This window comes from Gopherus evgoodei, chromosome 13 (genome assembly GCF_007399415.2).
Source record: "Gopherus evgoodei ecotype Sinaloan lineage chromosome 13, rGopEvg1_v1.p, whole genome shotgun sequence".
NCBI classification, from domain to species: Eukaryota; Metazoa; Chordata; order Testudines; family Testudinidae; genus Gopherus; species Gopherus evgoodei.
This window is the reverse complement of record NC_044334.1, coordinates 20,421,129-20,437,600: the sequence shown is the minus strand read 5'-3', so window position 1 is coordinate 20,437,600 and position 16,472 is coordinate 20,421,129. Positions and strand designations below refer to the sequence as shown.

Sequence of the window (16,472 nt, the reverse complement as noted above, 5' to 3'; positions counted from 1 at the left end):
CCCGCTCCATGCACGTGCTTTGCTTCGAGGGGGGGGCAGCGCCAGCGCCAGCTACCACCGCGCCCCCCTCACCCCAACGGCCCGAGCCCAGTCCTGCCTCGTCCCAGGTGGGTGATACCACCCAGCCCCCCCGGACGAGACCATTCTGAGGGGGGCGATGCCGGGGCCGGCGCTGTGGAGTGCGCCGGTCTCCATGGGAACGCTGACAGCAGGCGCCGGGCCTGAGGAGAGCGGAGCGGAAAGAGGAGCCCGGGCCCAGTGGAGAGGGTGAGGGGAGGCTACGTCCACCAGCGGGTTTGGGGGGGAGCTGGTGGGTTGGAACCTGGGGCTACGGGTGCGGGGCTGGCTGCGGTGGCGGGCGGGCGTGTCTGAGCCTTAGCGTGGGGTAGTACGGGGGGTGGCTGGGCCCAGGGCGTGTTTGTCTGGATGGGGGCGGCTCAAGCCAGGATGTGTGTGTGGGGGGTGGTGGCTGAGCCCAGGGTGTGGGGGGCCTGGGCCCAGGATATGCGTGTGTGTGTGTGTGTAGGGGAGGGGCTGAGCCCGGGGGGGGCTGCCCAAGGGTGTGGAGGGGGGGTCTGAGCCCAAAGGGGGGGGAATTGGCCTAGGATGTGTGTGTGTGTGTGTGTGTGTGTTGGAAGGGGCTGAGCCCAGGGTGTGGGTGTGGGGGGGGGCTGAGCCCAAAGGGGGGGGCCTGGGCCCAGGATGTGTGTGTGTGTGTGTGTGTGTGTGTGTGTGTGTAGGGGAGGGGCTGAGCCCAGGGTGTATGTGTGTGTGGGGGCTGAGCCCAAAGAGGGGGGCCTGGGCCCAGGATGTGTGTGTGTGTGTGTAGGGGAGGGGCTGAGCCCAGGGTGTGTGTGAGTGGCTGGGTCCAGGGTGTGTGGTGGGCTGAGCAGGGAGGGGGAAGGAGGTCCCTGAGCTGGGTGTGTCTGTGTGTGGTGCTAAGGGGAGGTTCCAATTCCAGCCTGCTGACTAAGCTCACATTCTTGTTCTCTCCTCCCCCCATTCTAGGTTGGCATTTGTAAATTTGAGGGCCATGTGCAGGAATGGCTGGTGACCGTGAGGAGGCTTTGGGTAGTGATACCTGCCCCATCCCCATTCCCCTGTGAGGGCAAGTTACATAGAGTAGAGGCCCAGGCAAAGGTACACAGAGCCATTGTCCACCCCCTCCGTCAGAGACAGTGAACACAAGCCCCGCTCTCAGAGCCAAGTCTGAGAAGACACCCCCCCAAACCCATGATGCCATAGTGAAGGCATATTTGTATGCCAGGGGTACAAGGCACATACAGGGGCAGACCTCCTAGAGACTGAAGCACATTAAACATGGTCACTGACCCTTGTTCAACTTCAGTTGCATTTCCTCAGCTATTTTACTGAGAAGCAGTAGGCTGCCCACGTAACCCTAGCCTGAAAACTACTTTCTGTCAGGACCTTTGAGGATGAATAATACCAGTTTCCCATCACTGGGGCACCTACCACAGTGGTCAAGAGTAGGACGAATGGATAAATCAAGCAGTCTTCAACTTGGCATCCAGAATAACCAGGGATCTCAGCCTCATTCTCAGTCCCAATCTGTTGAAGCCTGGAAAAAAGACCCACATAACCTAGTCATGGATTTGGAGAGAAGCCTGAAGTTCCTACAGCAGCAGCATGCTGAGACCCTAATGAAGCTTCATGAGGAAATTGAGTATCTCAAAAGAGAAAACAAAGGTGAGGTGACTTTCCATGTACAACTTTATATAGATTCTGAAAGCACTAGATGAGAGATGGGAGAGTTGTCACTCCAAGTTGAGTCATATTTGATCTCTTTTTCCTCAAACATGCTCATTTGTGAATTAATTACAATGAATGTAGGTTTTGCTTCTGCAAAACTTTGCTTTTATACCCCCACATTTCTTCTTCCATGTCATCTCTTTAAAGAGGTCCCTGATGCCATTTGCTTAGGCCTGCCATTCCTTGTGCTTTTCACAAGAATTTTGTTTTGAAATTGTTAGGAAATATTTTCTAACACTTAGACTATAACAAGGGATATAAGAAGGGAATTCTAATGATTTTGACTGTGAGGCTAACAAAAGCTCAAAGACAAATCTGGTCAGTTACTGACTCCAAAGCTTGAAAATGCATAGGTGACTGGATAGCTTGGAGAAAGGCAATGAAATTAGTCTTTCACACCTAGTAGGCCACCACTTCAGTTTACTGGGGGATGGATACATAGTAGTACATCTGAAATGAGTTGGTGTGATCGCAAGTTTAGTTTCTACTGGACAAGTGTTGACATAACAAAAATACCATTTAAATCAGCATTCCTGTCATCCTTGAGAGAAGCTGTTGACTGAATCTTTGTAGAGAGAATGTGCCCTCTGTCTTGTTGATTCTTTCTCCAGATCAGGGTTGGGGTATATTGTCAATAAGAGATGTAGGAAAAAGCGTCAGTATGACAGACTGGTTAATTTAGAGCATAGCTGGTTTACAAGAAATACAACCATGAGAAAATCGACAAAACAGTTCAAAGCTTGTTGTACCTGGACAACAAAAAATTACTTTACATTCATGACAATGTCAGTAAATTCTTTAGAGGTCAAAGTAGCTAGATCGGGGTGGGCAAACTATGGGCCGCATCCAGCCCACCAGCTGTTTTAATCTGGCTCTTGGATGCTGGGGAGCGGAATCTGGGGCTTGCCCCACTCTGGTGGCTCCTGGAAGCAGCAGCATGTCCCCCCTTTGACTCCTATGCATAGGACCAGCCAAGGGGCTCTGCTCCACACACTGCCCCCACCCCCAAGTGCTGCCCCTGCAGCTCCCATGGGGTGTGGTTCCCGGCCCATGGGAGCTGTGGGGGCAGTGCCTGCAGCTGGGGCAGCAGAGCTGCCTGGCCGCCCCTCCATGTAGGAGCAGGAGGGGGGACATGCTGCTGCTTCTGGGAGCTGCTTGAGGTAAGCACTACCTGGAGCCTGCAACTCTGCGCCACCCCCTTCATGCCCCAACCCTCTGCCCTGATCCCCCCCTCCTGCCCTCCAAACCCCTTGGTCCCAGCCCAGAGCACCCTCCTACACCCCAAACCCCTCATCCACATCCAGAGCCCTCACCCCCTTGCATCCCTCCCCAGCCCAGAACCACCTCCCACACTCTGAACTCATTTCTGGCCCCACCCCCTTCCACACCCCAACCCCAATTTCATGAGCATTCATGGCCAGCCGTACAATTTCTATGCATTGGGCCAAAAAGTTTGCCCACCCCTGAGCTAGAGATTTGGGCTAGTAATAAATCCTTGTTCATAGTGCAGAATACACAAACTAGTTTCATTCAGTGTGACCGGAGTTATGCTATACTTCTGTGTGCATACTTGTCTTAAAATTACTGAAATAATTTGTCTTTTTTAACTCTACTTTCAGTCTCTGCCCCCTTCCCAATATTATTTAAATAATATCCACTCTTAGGTTTTACATTACTGTTACTCCCTCACCCTTCGAGCCAGTATGTTTATTGTACATTTTTGAATGAAAAAATGTTCAGTCTGTCAGAAATGTTGAAAGCTGATATGAATGACATTCTCTAGGGACAAGCTTAGCTTTACTCTATAATGCGAAAAGGGAAGTTAAGGGGGGATGGAAAGAGTTCAAACTAAATTGTGTTCTCATTTGATTACAGAGCTTCATTATAAACTCATAATGAATCAGTCGCTGCAGATAAAAGGTAGGCTACACTTTTTACTGTTCTAGAAGTAGGATGATCTAGTAAGTGTCTTATCCCCTGGAAGTCCCTTTGTCTCCCCTCATTAATTTTATTAATAGACATTTAGCCTTGGTGCTTTGTCCATTTTCCAGTTCTGAGAGAGAATCTTGGAAGTGTCACCTCCCCTCTGCAATGCAGAAATGTTGTAGCTCTCTGGTTACTGAAGACTGCAAACAGTGAACACAATCTTACTGCTTTCATGTCAGAATTCAGTTTTCATGGATCTGTAGGGGAAAATGGAATAGCTAAGTGTAGCCTGAGCTTCATTATTCTGATTGAAATGTGAGTTGTCTGTCCTAAACCAACACTTAGGTTGACATGATTGACAGGTTACAATCTGAGTGGATTAGGTCAACTAGGAAGCATATTGGCGAGCCATGAGAACCTTAGAGATAGTATTTGCCTGCACTACAATGCTCTTCCATTCTCATTATTCTACAGTTAAGGCCCTAAGGACCCTTCTGTACTAGAAACTTTTGCCTGTATAGCAAGAGCAGTTGAATGTGGTTGGGGGTGAGGGGGTGGCAGAAGAGGGTTAGGAGGTGGCAACACCTTTATACAACAAAAGCCCTGCTGTAGATACAGTGATACTGGCAAACATTTTTTGGCAGTATAATTTATTTTGCTCGCCAAATATTTATTAGATATACTAGCAAAAGCACTGTAGGGCTGGTATAAGTTGCATCTATACCAGGAGAGATTGGACAATATTGCTACATTGGCAAAGCTTTTACAAGTACAAACATTCATTGAATGTATCTCATAATAGTTTTTTCCGTTAAAGCTTTGGCTTTTGGAATGGTAAGTACATGATAATGTTGGTTTCATTAAAAAAATTTCTAACCTTTATAGCTCTTGAGAACAGCTTATAAACAGGATCCATACAAGCTCAAAAACCAGAAGGGAAATAAAAAGAAGCCCTGGTTTATTATTTTGCAAAATCTCATGATACGTTAGGGCTTGACTTACAACTTTAGAATGTTTGGGGGTTGGCACCAGTCTTTCACCATGAGGCAAATCTATATGCAGTCGATTAACTTTACTGATATGCAAGGTCAAAGTTCAGATCCTTTTGGAGAGTTAAATATTTATTACTTTTATGCATCCGTCATGCCAGACGACTGAAGGGATCTGTATCTCCACAACCTATCATAGATTCATAGACTCTAGGACTGGAAGGGACCTCGAGAGGTCATCGAGTCCAGTCCCCTGCCCTCATGGCAGGACCAAATACTGTCTAGACCATCCCTGATAGACATTTATCTAATCTACTCTTAAATATCTCCAGATATGGAGATTCCACAACCTCCCGAGGTAATTTATTCCAGTGTTTAACTACCCTGACAGTTAGGAACTTTTTCCTAATGTCCAACCTAAATCGCCCTTGCTGCAGTTTAAGCCCATTGCTTCTTGTTCTATCATTAGAGGCTAAGGTGAACAAGTTTTCTCCCTCCTCCTGATGACACCCTTTTAGATACCTGAAAACTGCTATCAGGTCCCCTCTCAGTCTTCTCTTTTCCAAACTAAATAAACCCAATTGTTTCAGCCTTCCTTCATAGGTCATGTTCTCAAGACCTTTAATCATTCTTGTTGCTCTTCTCTGGACCCTCTCCAATTTCTCCACATCTTTCTTGAAATGCAGTGCCCAGAACTGGACGCAATACTCCAGTTGAGGCCCAACCAGTGCAGAGTAGAGTGGAAGAATGACTTCTCGTGTCTTGTTTACAACATACCTGTTAATGCATCCTAGAATCACGTTTGCTTTTTTTGCAACAGTATCACACTGTTGACTCATATTTAGCTTGTGGTCCACTATGACCCCTAGATCTCTTTCTGCCATACTTCTCCCTAGACAGTCTCTTCCCATTCAGTATGTGTGAAACTGATTGTTCCTTCCTAAGTGGAGCACTTTGCATTTGTCTTTATTGAACTGCAGCCGGTTTACCTCAGACCATTTCTCCAATTTGTCCAGATCATTTTGAATTTTGACCCTGTCCTCCAAAGCAGTTGCAATCTCTCCCAGTTTGGTATCGTCCGCAAACTTAATAAGCGTACTTTCTATGCCAACATCTAAGTCGTTGATGAAGATATTGAACAGAGCCGGTCCCAAAATAGACCCCTGCGGAACCCCACTTGTTATACCTTTCCAGCAGGATTGGGAGCCATAAGAAAAGCCTTAGCAGAGATGATGCATAATCAAATGTTCAACCTAAAATACACTATGCACTTGCGCTGTGCTCTGAAAGTCAATACTCTGGCAGATTGCTAGAGGAAGCAAGTTCTGCAGTTAGGAACCATGCCCATAAAAATATCCTGCCACATGTCCTCAACACCGCATATCTAGGATGTCAACGAAAGTACCTTAGCTTACCTCAATTACTATGGTGATTTGTAGGGAAAGAAGCACTTGTGGAAATAGCTGGGTCCCAACGCATGTTTCACTTTATAGATTATTATTTACTTGCTGTATGCTATTTGGTCAAGTTAAGCCACAGCATTCTTATCAACAATGTTCAAAGAACAAAGACCTCCAGGAAGTGGAGTCATTTTGCAGTCCTCAACAATGGGTATCATGGTTTGTGGCTGCCCACGTTGACATAGTGGACTGTCTCTAAAATGTCATCGAAATTCTTCTGCAGCACAAATTCCATGTCGGGTACCAAACCAGTTGAGAAGGCTCCATTGCCTTTGAGGTACATCAAACCCAGACTTGACGTTGATTGGAGTGTGAAACAAGATAATTATTTGTCACTTTCTCTAAGGATTATGAAACTAACCACATGTCCTCTATCATAAATCCTTCACCCAGTAAACGTATACACAGCGGGCACGATGAGGGCAGATGGCCATGTGGTGGATTAAACAAGTCTTTAGTTAATGGTAGTTATGGCATATCACACAATTTCATCAGGAGCTTTACTACACTTTCCTCTCCGTGAAAACTGGGTGGAGCAATATTGCAGAGAACCGGTAACCATGGTAGAGGAGAAGATTTAAGTGTGCCTGAAATAATACGCATAGTAGAATTAAGTTGTACGTTGATCATCTTTGTGTGAGACAAGTGAGCCCGTACTGGAGTGAAGTACTCCACTGCTAAGTAGCAGAGTGCCAAGGCTGACATGCGTAATGTTTGGGCCTGGGCACCTCATGTTATTCCAGCCAATTTTCCGAGCAGGTTGATGCACATTTTGACCTTAGTTGCGGTCATTGTAAGATGATCTTGATATATGAGAATTCTATCCAACATGACACCTAGATAAATCGGGTGTGAATCATGCTTTATTTGCTGGCCATTGAGAACTATATTTCAGCTGTCTGCCCACTTGTGCATGATGTAAGTGGAATAAACTTAACACAGTCTTACTTCCACTTGGTATCAGGTGCCACCAATTACAGGCCATTTAAAACATTTTCAAGTATGTCAAAGGAGTGTGACTGGGTGCCGAGGCATATGTTGCCTGCATAAACAAACTTGCGAGAGCCGGTATACAGTAGGTCATTCAAATATAAGTTGAATAATGTTGGAGATAATACTGTTCCTTGCGGGAGGCCATTCTTCTGGTGCCTCCAAGTACTTATTCTGTCACCAGTATGCACATGGAAATGGTGATTTCTCAAAAACAGAGCCTTTGCACATACAAACCAACTTGGCTTAGTTCTGGGCAATTTCACCAAAAGGCCAATGTGCAAACCGTATTGTATGCCACAGTCAGTTCAAGAAAAAATGAACAGTCTTCAGCTGATGTTGGAAGCCATTTTCAATTAATGTTGTACGTGCCAGCACTTGATCACATGTACCATTACCACAGCAAAAAACAGCTTACTCTAGTCCCAGCAGGCCTTCCACATATGCCTTCTTTGTGAAATCAGACACTCAAGCACCTTAAAACAGATGCTTAGAAGTGAAATTGGTCTGTAGCTTGAAGGCAAGTGTAGATCTTTCCCAGGTTACAGCAAGGCAATGATGTTCACTTGGCGCCAGATTCTAGGCAGTCTTGATTCCCACAGAAGTCTGTTGAAAACCTGAACAAACCATTCCTGAGCGTGAGAACCCAGATGTTTTCACGAATTCTGGTGCAATCTGTCATATGCAGGAGCTAAACCGGTTTTTAAATCATTCAGCACTTTATTTAATTCCAGACTAGTGAATGGCTCTATCCTACTATCAGCAGGATTACTTCTTAGGAAATGTTGCCTTTCATCATGTACCTGGCATTTGACAACTCTGTCAACAGGAGATTTGGCAACTTTCAGCAGATGACTGGCGATCTGGTTTGGAGTAACTGCTGGCCTGCTTTGTGTACATGGGCATTTGAGCCGCACCTTGTCAACAAATTAAACTCCAGAGCTCTTCCAAATTGACCGTGTAAAGTCAAGCACCACTGTCGCTTCCTCTCTTTGAGTCCAGTGAGTGGCATCCAATGATTCTGTAAAATGGTCTGTAATCTCCGGATCACCTGACTGCTCAAACTGCATCAGCAAGTCTGCACAATCCTCATTCAAACATGGAATATATGCTGGTTGGAAGCTATGTGGAATTGTTGCACTTGCAGCTTTAAAAAGTACACAACAGAAACAATGGTTTACATCTTCCTTGGAGATGGTTATGACGCTTCATTCTAAGTACTCTGTAAAGGAGCCCCAGTGTGCCTTCCAGAAGTTCCATCTAAGCTTTGGTACACTCCTTATAGTTGGCAGATGGAAGACGCATTCCCATCTGAATCAATGAAGGACAGCGTTGGCTATGTGGAAAATCATTAAGTACAGTACACGCCAGTGGCTAATGGGTGATTGGCAAACGATGTGACCCAGCACAGGTCTGGGCAGTATTCCCTATTCCAGCATGTTGAATGGAAGATACCATACTGCTTAGGATCATGGACTGGTGTGAGAGCATTATTTGTTGCCCACTCCAACAGTTGTTCACTGTTTGGGTCTGCAGTTGCATAACCCCACTTGCTGAGATGACTATTAAAAGTCGCCAACATACACGTCCGCATGCTTAAGCCTTGGGAGAACATGTGAAGTCCATGTTTCACGCAGTGGCGTATACATTTGTGCTTTGCATTAACAGGTGTGTTGTAAACAAGACACGAGAAGTCATTCTTCCGCTTTACTCTGTGCTGGTTAGGCCTCAACTGGAGTATTGTGTCCAGTTCTGGGCACCGCATTTCAAGAAAGATGTGGAGAAATTGGAGAGGGTCCAGAGAAGAGCAACAAGAATGATTAAAGGTCTTGAGAACATGACCTATGAAGGAAGGCTGAAACAATTGGGTTTGTTTAGTTTGGAAAAGAGAAGACTGAGAGGGGACATGATAGCAGTTTTCAGGTATCTAAAAGGGTGTCATCAGGAGGGAGAAAACTTGTTCACCTTAGCCTCCAATAATAGAACAAGAAGCAATGGGCTTAAACTGCAGCAAGGGAGATTTAGGTTGGACATTAGGAAAAAGTTCCTAACTGTCAGGGTAGTTAAACACTGGAATAGATTGCCTAGGGAAGTTGTGGAATCTCCATCTCTGGAGATATTTAAGAGTAGGTTAGATAAATGTCTATCAGGGATGGTCTAGACAGTATTTGGTCCTGCCATGAGGGCAGGGGACTGGACTCGATGACCTCTCGAGGTCCCTTCCAGTCCTAGAGTCTATGAGTCTATGATTTGAAACCCACTGACTTTGTGTCACGAAAAGGTGATTATTCAACATGGACAACATCTGATATATCACTACGGGTGTACGTGGCTTGACCATGTTTTGCATGAAGACTGTGACAATATTGAAACCAGTAATCTTAAACCAGTGTGCATCATTCAGCATGATGAGATATTCTTGTACACAAATGTCAGCTAGAACATCCTTTGCCAGAACACCAATAAGTTCCTGCTTGCCAGCAGATAGCCCTTCAACATTCATCTGGAGGACTTTAAATGCCGGACCCACAACTAGAAAGTCATTGTACTGAACCTTTATAGATTAAAACATGTTGAACTTCATTCAGAAGCAGATGGAGACTGGTATATTTCACTGCATGTTAATATGCTCCTGCTGATTCACACATAAGCAGATAGGATATCTCACTTTCTGCCTTCCAAGATATGCCAAAGTAGTAGGTGGAAGTTGTCCAGATGAGAGGGGACAAAAGACATAGCTGATCATAGTGAGATCAGCTTCAGTAAAGAAAGGCTGCAGCCTCTAAGTTAACTGCAGATAACTGTATGAGCCACTACTACCTAGGTATAAAAACGCAGTCAGGAGCCCAGGAGTACCTTGCAATAGCCAACTACTGTGACCAAGGGTGGACAAACTCCACCAATAAAGCAGCAGTCAGTCTTCAATGTTCGTAGTTGCTTAACCTTGCCCCAGAGCATCCCTCCCTTTTACAGATCACTCTTCAGTGATTTTATCCAGGTCTTTGTGCTCATATTGTGTTCCGTGCTGAGTGCAGAAAACACTCCTGCTGGTTAAATCAAGCAGCTGTTCTGGTGCTATAGGAAACAGTTACATTGCAGGTTGCTGTCAGCAATCCTGCATGTAGAGCGCCTTGACTCTGCAGACTTTAAATAAATAGTTTACCTGTTTTTCCTGTTCTAAACTGAGCATAATATAGCCTCTTCGCTGGTCAGTTCTATGATCATAATGCCCGATTCATCACTTATGCTTCTTTGCAGGTGATAATTTAACTCCCACCTTGTCTGACAAGTTCCTTTCAAGGCAAAGTTCAGCAGGTAAGATAGCTTAAAGATAAATTATTAAATGAAAATATCTAGGCCTAGATATAGAAACAGGAAACAATGTAAAAGTCTGAATCCCTCTAAGATTGTTTTAAATCTCTCTTAAGGCTCGTGATGATCAGGAGTCCTAGTATACCTGTTTTTCACTTAGTTGGATCATGTGTGCTTGCACACACATTTATAATCCCTTTTACATTATGACTGAGTTGCTAAGCCTAAATTTGGGCTGCTTCTAATTTTATGGTTGTTAGGGCTAACATAGTAAAATAGGATTTCTTGACACTAAGTGTTAAAAGATTAAAATAAGATAAACTACAATGAAGCTGTTCAGTTGCTCACAGAACAAAGCCGTAAGAGAGCATGGAATACCGTGAACTGCTGTGGAGATCAGGTTATTTAAAGCTTGTATCTGCAAGACGTTAGGTCTCTGGCCTGTGCACACACATGCCCCCTCCCTTCTTCCCTCTCCCCTTCATTTTGTTTAACAGCTGCTGCAGGCTGTAGGTATTCAGTGACAAACAGGCAGCAGATGGACCAGCCCAAAAAGCAAAAACTGAATACAGAAGAACAGGTGGTCAATGTGGTACAAGGGGAACCAGAGCCTCCCTGTCCAAAGGTGAAGCCACAAGAGGAGGTTCTTTCTAGGTATGAGCAAACTGTCAGAATACAGCAATTTTAGGCAGCTCATTTGAGGTTTCTGGGTTGTAAGTTTGTGTTCTTTTTTGAGTCTTTGACCATGTGGATCCCACTGATGGTGCACATGCACCTGCATATCTTAGAAATATAAGTAATGTCAAATACAAATTTAGGAGGGTTAGGAATAAATTACAGTGAGCAACTGATTCTAGCAGTGGTACTTAGGAAGCTCTTAGGGGATAAAGTCTTCAATTTAGTTAGCATTGTAGTGGGCATAGACAGAAGTGCTAATTAATTCAAAGGAAAAACTCAGGTGTAAATGTACTGCCATGCACCACTCTAGACAGAGGACACAAAGTAGTAGTTTAGCTACAGCGAAGGATGTGATCCTGTAGAGTTGACTCCTGGCCCTGCCATGTTTCCTTCATTTTCCACTTGTGAAATAAGTATCATTGTAGAATCATAGAATTGGAAGGGATCTCAGGAGGTCATCTAGTCCAACCCCCTGCTCAAAGCAGGAACAATCCCCAGAAAGATATTTTACCCCAGTTCCCTAAATGGCCTCCTCAAGGATGGAGCTCACAACCTTGGGTTTAGCAGGCTAATGCTCAAACCACTGAGCTATCCCTCCCCCTCCATCCCTACCTAATACCTCACTCTTGAGAGTCTTAATAAATGTTTGACATGTTTTGGTGAGGTAAATACAATAAATATTTAGACATTTAATCCATTTCCCATGTGTTTTATTCCTTGTGATCAATTTTCTAGAGAGGACAGAGAAATCTCTGATAAAATTACATCTCCAGTACTTTCACTGCCATGCCAGATTAAATCTGAGCAAGCTCAGGTACCACCAGCCTCCTCCAACCCTTTCCTGGTGAGTGTCCTCCCCTCCCACATCCGGAAACCACCTACACTGGAAGAATGTGAGATTGTCATTCACCAGCTATGGAACATCAACCACATGCAAGCACAAGAGGTGAGGCTGTTGCCCCCAGCTCAGTCTACTTTATTCACAGCTTTTAAAATACAATGTTTGTGATGATACAGGAACTAGATTTTCAGAGGCAAGCAGAAAGGTTATTTTCCTCTCTGTCCTTCAGCTGATGTATTTGAAATCATATCTGGAAGACATCCACAAGAACAAAAGGATTCCTGAAGACTATCTGCTAGCCAGCCAGATTGGGTAAGCTGTTCTGAGTTATGGTTCAAGGCTAGGGTGTTAGATTCTAGCAGAGTTTGCTAGTTCTCTTTCTGCTTTGTATTGGCCTGAATTTGTAGAATAGAGCCCATATGCAAAGTGCCTAGATAGAGGCCATTAGCAAGCTTTGACTTTGTATGGCTTCCTTCCTTAAATCACAAGGGAAAGTTATCTTTGAGCTACCTCTACCCCTCTCAAACTTTCCAGAATGCGATCTGTTAATGTGAGGTGAGAGGATTTAAATGATATATGCCTTAATATACATCTACACACAAGGGGCCAAATCCTATATTCTAACAAGACTACTGCACGCAGCTGTTAACAGCACTAACCTAACTGGAGATAAGTGTCCATAAACTTAGGGTGCAGATAGACAGGGTTATCAAGTTGTTCTTTCAGAGCACTTACATTAATTTAAGCTATTAGCCTAGAAGGAGTTGAGACACATGGTTAACAGAATCTACTCAATCCAACTGAAAGTCAGACCCTGCCATTTCTGAAAGATTCAGAGGGACTATATGGTTTGAAGGCTTATGTTTATTTTAAGGAATATGATTTTATTTATATTGTGGTACTGTTTACGACCCCATTTGAGTTTATGGGTATATTGTAGTAGGTGGTATACAAATACATTGTAAGCTCTTCAGGGCAGGAACTGTTGCTGTCTAGAGATGAACAAGAGATTACAAGGGCAACAAAAAAAGATCATGGGTTACACAGATTTCCTTTACCTTTTTACCCACCTCCTGTTCTATTCCCACAACAGTTCTCCGGTTAGATGCTAGAAGGAGAGTAGGTCTGTTAGAGTAGCATTTGGAGCAGCCAGCTAACAAGGGGCAGAGATTCAGAAGGTACCAAAAGATCAGCTAGCTTGATCTGAATACCAGAGACCATTAAACTTCACCATGTTACCCCTATATTGAACCCAATAACTTGTTTGACTAAAACATGTCTTCCAGAAAGGCTTCAACACATGGAGAATCCACCACTTTCCTTGGTAGCTGGTTCCAGTAGTTAATCATTCTGTTACAAAATTTGTCTGACTTCAGCGTCCAGCCCTGGGTTCTTATTATGCCTTTCTCTGCTAAATTAAAGAGCCCTTTAGTACCTGGTATTTTTCCTGTGTGAAGGTATTTATATACTGTAATCAAGTCACTTCATTCTTTTTGAGAAGCTAAACAGCTACTCTTTAAATCTCACATTTTCTCCAGCTCTCTAATCATTTTTGTGGCTCCTTCCTGCACTCCCTCCAATTTCATGGACACCAGAACTATACCAGTATGTCTCATCAAGGCCATTTACAGAGGCATTCCTACTTACTGCTCCTGTTTATATATCCAAAGATTGCACTGGGACCCCATGTTGAATTACATGACCCCTAAATCCTTTTCAGAGCAATTGCTTTCTAGGATACAATCCCCATAGGTATGGCTTACATTCTTTGTTCCCAGATGTATAACCGTGCATTTGGCTGCGTTAAGGTGCATTTTGATTGAATGGGCCCAGCTTATCATGAGCTGGGTCACTCCATATGACTGCCCTGTCCAGATGCTGTAGTGCAGCTTCTCCTATTCTCTATGTTCAGTGTTCACATGCAGCAAGATTTATTACATTATTTTCAAATTCAATTTACACAGGGCCAGCACAATCCATCAGTGCTCTGCTACTGTGCTGCAGAGTGAAGTAGCCAAGGTATCATATCTGCAATTATTTTTTCATTTAGGAATCAAGAAGTTTCACGATTACCCAAAATGCTAAAAGGTACATCTAAGAAATGGTAAGTACTTTTACTTTCTTTAAAGATTAAGACACTTCATGAAAAAGCCATGCTAGTTACACCTATAGCTGTTGAGTCAAGCATGTGATGCCTTTAGCAATTAAGTATTACATCATGAAGTTAAAAACAAGCCTATTGAGTCCATCCCCCCTAATCTTTCACCTTCAACATCATCAGCCACAAGACTCTCCCCACTTCTTAACGTCCCAATTGCCTAAAGATCAATCCATACACCCTGCTCAGGAGATAATCAGATTTCAGAAGAGGTCACTACAAGCTGTCTGGCTTATTTTCAGTGCCCTACTGTAGCCACAGAGGAAGCTGCACAAAGTGTTTTAATCAATTCTTTGAGGGTTGCTTTTGCATGTCCACACTACCAGCCCCCTTTTCACAGAGTTCTACACCCAGGCAATAGGAACTGAATTGCCTCCTGTGGCTTCTTTGTCCAACATCTGATGCTGATGTAGGCCTAAGGGACATTCACTTTTCTCAGAGGATCACAGAGCTCAGCAACATCCTATAGTTAAGAGGCAACAAAAACCTCTCTCAAGGAGGCAGGACATTAAAGTGTGGTTCCACTGTGCAAAATAGCAAGTCGTCATCTTCACTCAGACCTTCCTTTTGTATTTTCAGAGTCATATGCTAATAACATTTTACTCCCATTAGCTGTGTTGACTCTGCAGTGCTGAAGGAAGAATGGATTAAGATTCTTTTCTGGCTCCCACCTCAGAATTATTTACTAAGATCTGAATGGAAGGCCGAGTTATACCCATAATGAGATTACACACATGTAACTTTTCCATTGACACTGAGGAATCAGTCACATAGCAATTTGAATTTTAGATTGCCATGGGATTTAAAAGCAGTATTCTACTTTTTAAGGATTGCATGAAAGGGGAATAGGAAAGCAATACTTTGATATTACCCAGTCATTTGAACGAGAAAAGACAAATCACTGGTTAGACTATGATTATTGCCATCTTCAAAGTACACAGAAACAAGTCATACAAACCCTTTTATGAAAACAATAGCTCAAGCCCAGGATTCATCCTGTGCATGGGCTTTCTCCATTCCAAGATGCTGTCAAGATAACAGAGCCAATTAAAGTTCCCCACCTGTGAAATAGGAGGAATAAAGATTCTAACCTCTCCACCCTTAATACATCTTTTCATGCAGATGCTGCAAGCACAACACAAACACTATTTAAAAAACACAGGTGACAGATACAGCTATGTCCCTTTAAAAGTTGAAGTGAACAGTGTTTAAGGTTTTTCTGCAAGTTAAACTGTAGGATCTCACTTCTTTCATTAAACAGGGAAGTTGTGGGGGGGGCTTTTTGTACTGAAAAAAAATCAGGTCCCTTCTTTAGCTGCTTATTAGACCCCTGAAGACAGGACTAGTCTTTCCTATAACATGTGATGTCAGCTAGTCAAAGCAAAGGAAGAAACCCAGCTTCATGCACTCAGTGTTACGGGAAAACAGAATCCTGAACTTGGATTTTCAAGCCATTCACACTTAAAATAATCTCTCTCTCACACATAGCGCTTTTCATCTGTTGATCTCAAAGCGTTTAACAAAGGTCAGTATCAATACCTTCATTTACAGATGGGGAAATATGTCTAGCAGAAGGACTCTAATCAAAAAAGCTGCTATGCCACCTAATGGTGACAGGGGTACTAAGTGGCAGAAGGGCCCCATGTACACTCCCATCCCATAAAATTGTACTGAAAGCCGTCTCTTCCTCACTTTACTAGAAAAACAATGTAAGCAGCACTCTGAAGGCTAGGGAGAGTTCTTACTACAGAAATTTAAATCAGTGGGACAGAGCACTGCTGAGGGTAGTCCATCCATCATGTAGAATCACTGGGGTGACTAATGTGGAGGGTGACCCTAATCCAGAAGACCTTGGTAAAGAGAAAGTGATTTAAAATTATCACATTACCAATCATTCCTCTCTTCAACTCTCATCTTCAGTTTGATTTTAACTCCACTGCCAGCTGCTGAAAGGGCAGTTCTGCCAGCACTGAAGCAAACACTGGGAAACAGTTTTGCTGAGAGACAGAAGAGAACTCAAGCTATTCAAAGAAGCCGTCTTCGTCGCACTGTGCTTTAGTCTGGTTGTTCAGCAACTGCATTCCAGATCTCTTCTCCTTAAAAGTGTTCCAGTAGCTACAGCACTCCAAGGATATGTTTGAGTTTACATTGTAATTTCAACATAGATTGGTTTGCTGCTATTATCTCCCCACTTCAAGTAAAATTTAATTATGAAATCACTGTGTCTTTTATTCAGGAACAAAGAGCTTATGCTTCTATTGTTGCAGCTTAGCCTCATTCCTTTAATGATTTCCATGGGTACCACTCCTCTTATTCCTTCAGGATGTTTATTTTGTGAGTTAACTTAA

General features: G+C 43.7%; 1 protein-coding gene across 1 annotated transcript; it reads left to right on the top strand.

Moving 5' to 3' along the window:
• Nucleotides 1-40: 40 nt before the first annotated feature.
• On the top strand, nucleotides 41-16,340 carry LOC115660898 (coiled-coil domain-containing protein 74B-like). Its single transcript, XM_030582759.1, has 9 exons — nucleotides 41-267; nucleotides 1,009-1,707; nucleotides 3,646-3,690; nucleotides 10,394-10,450; nucleotides 10,945-11,101; nucleotides 11,861-12,071; nucleotides 12,196-12,278; nucleotides 14,017-14,070; nucleotides 16,045-16,340. The coding sequence occupies exons 2-9, from the start codon at nucleotides 1,437-1,439 to the stop codon at nucleotides 16,181-16,183; spliced, it is 1,017 nt and encodes a 338-aa protein (XP_030438619.1). The 5' UTR covers nucleotides 41-267; nucleotides 1,009-1,436; the 3' UTR covers nucleotides 16,184-16,340.
• The last annotated feature ends 132 nt before the right edge of the window (nucleotides 16,341-16,472 follow it).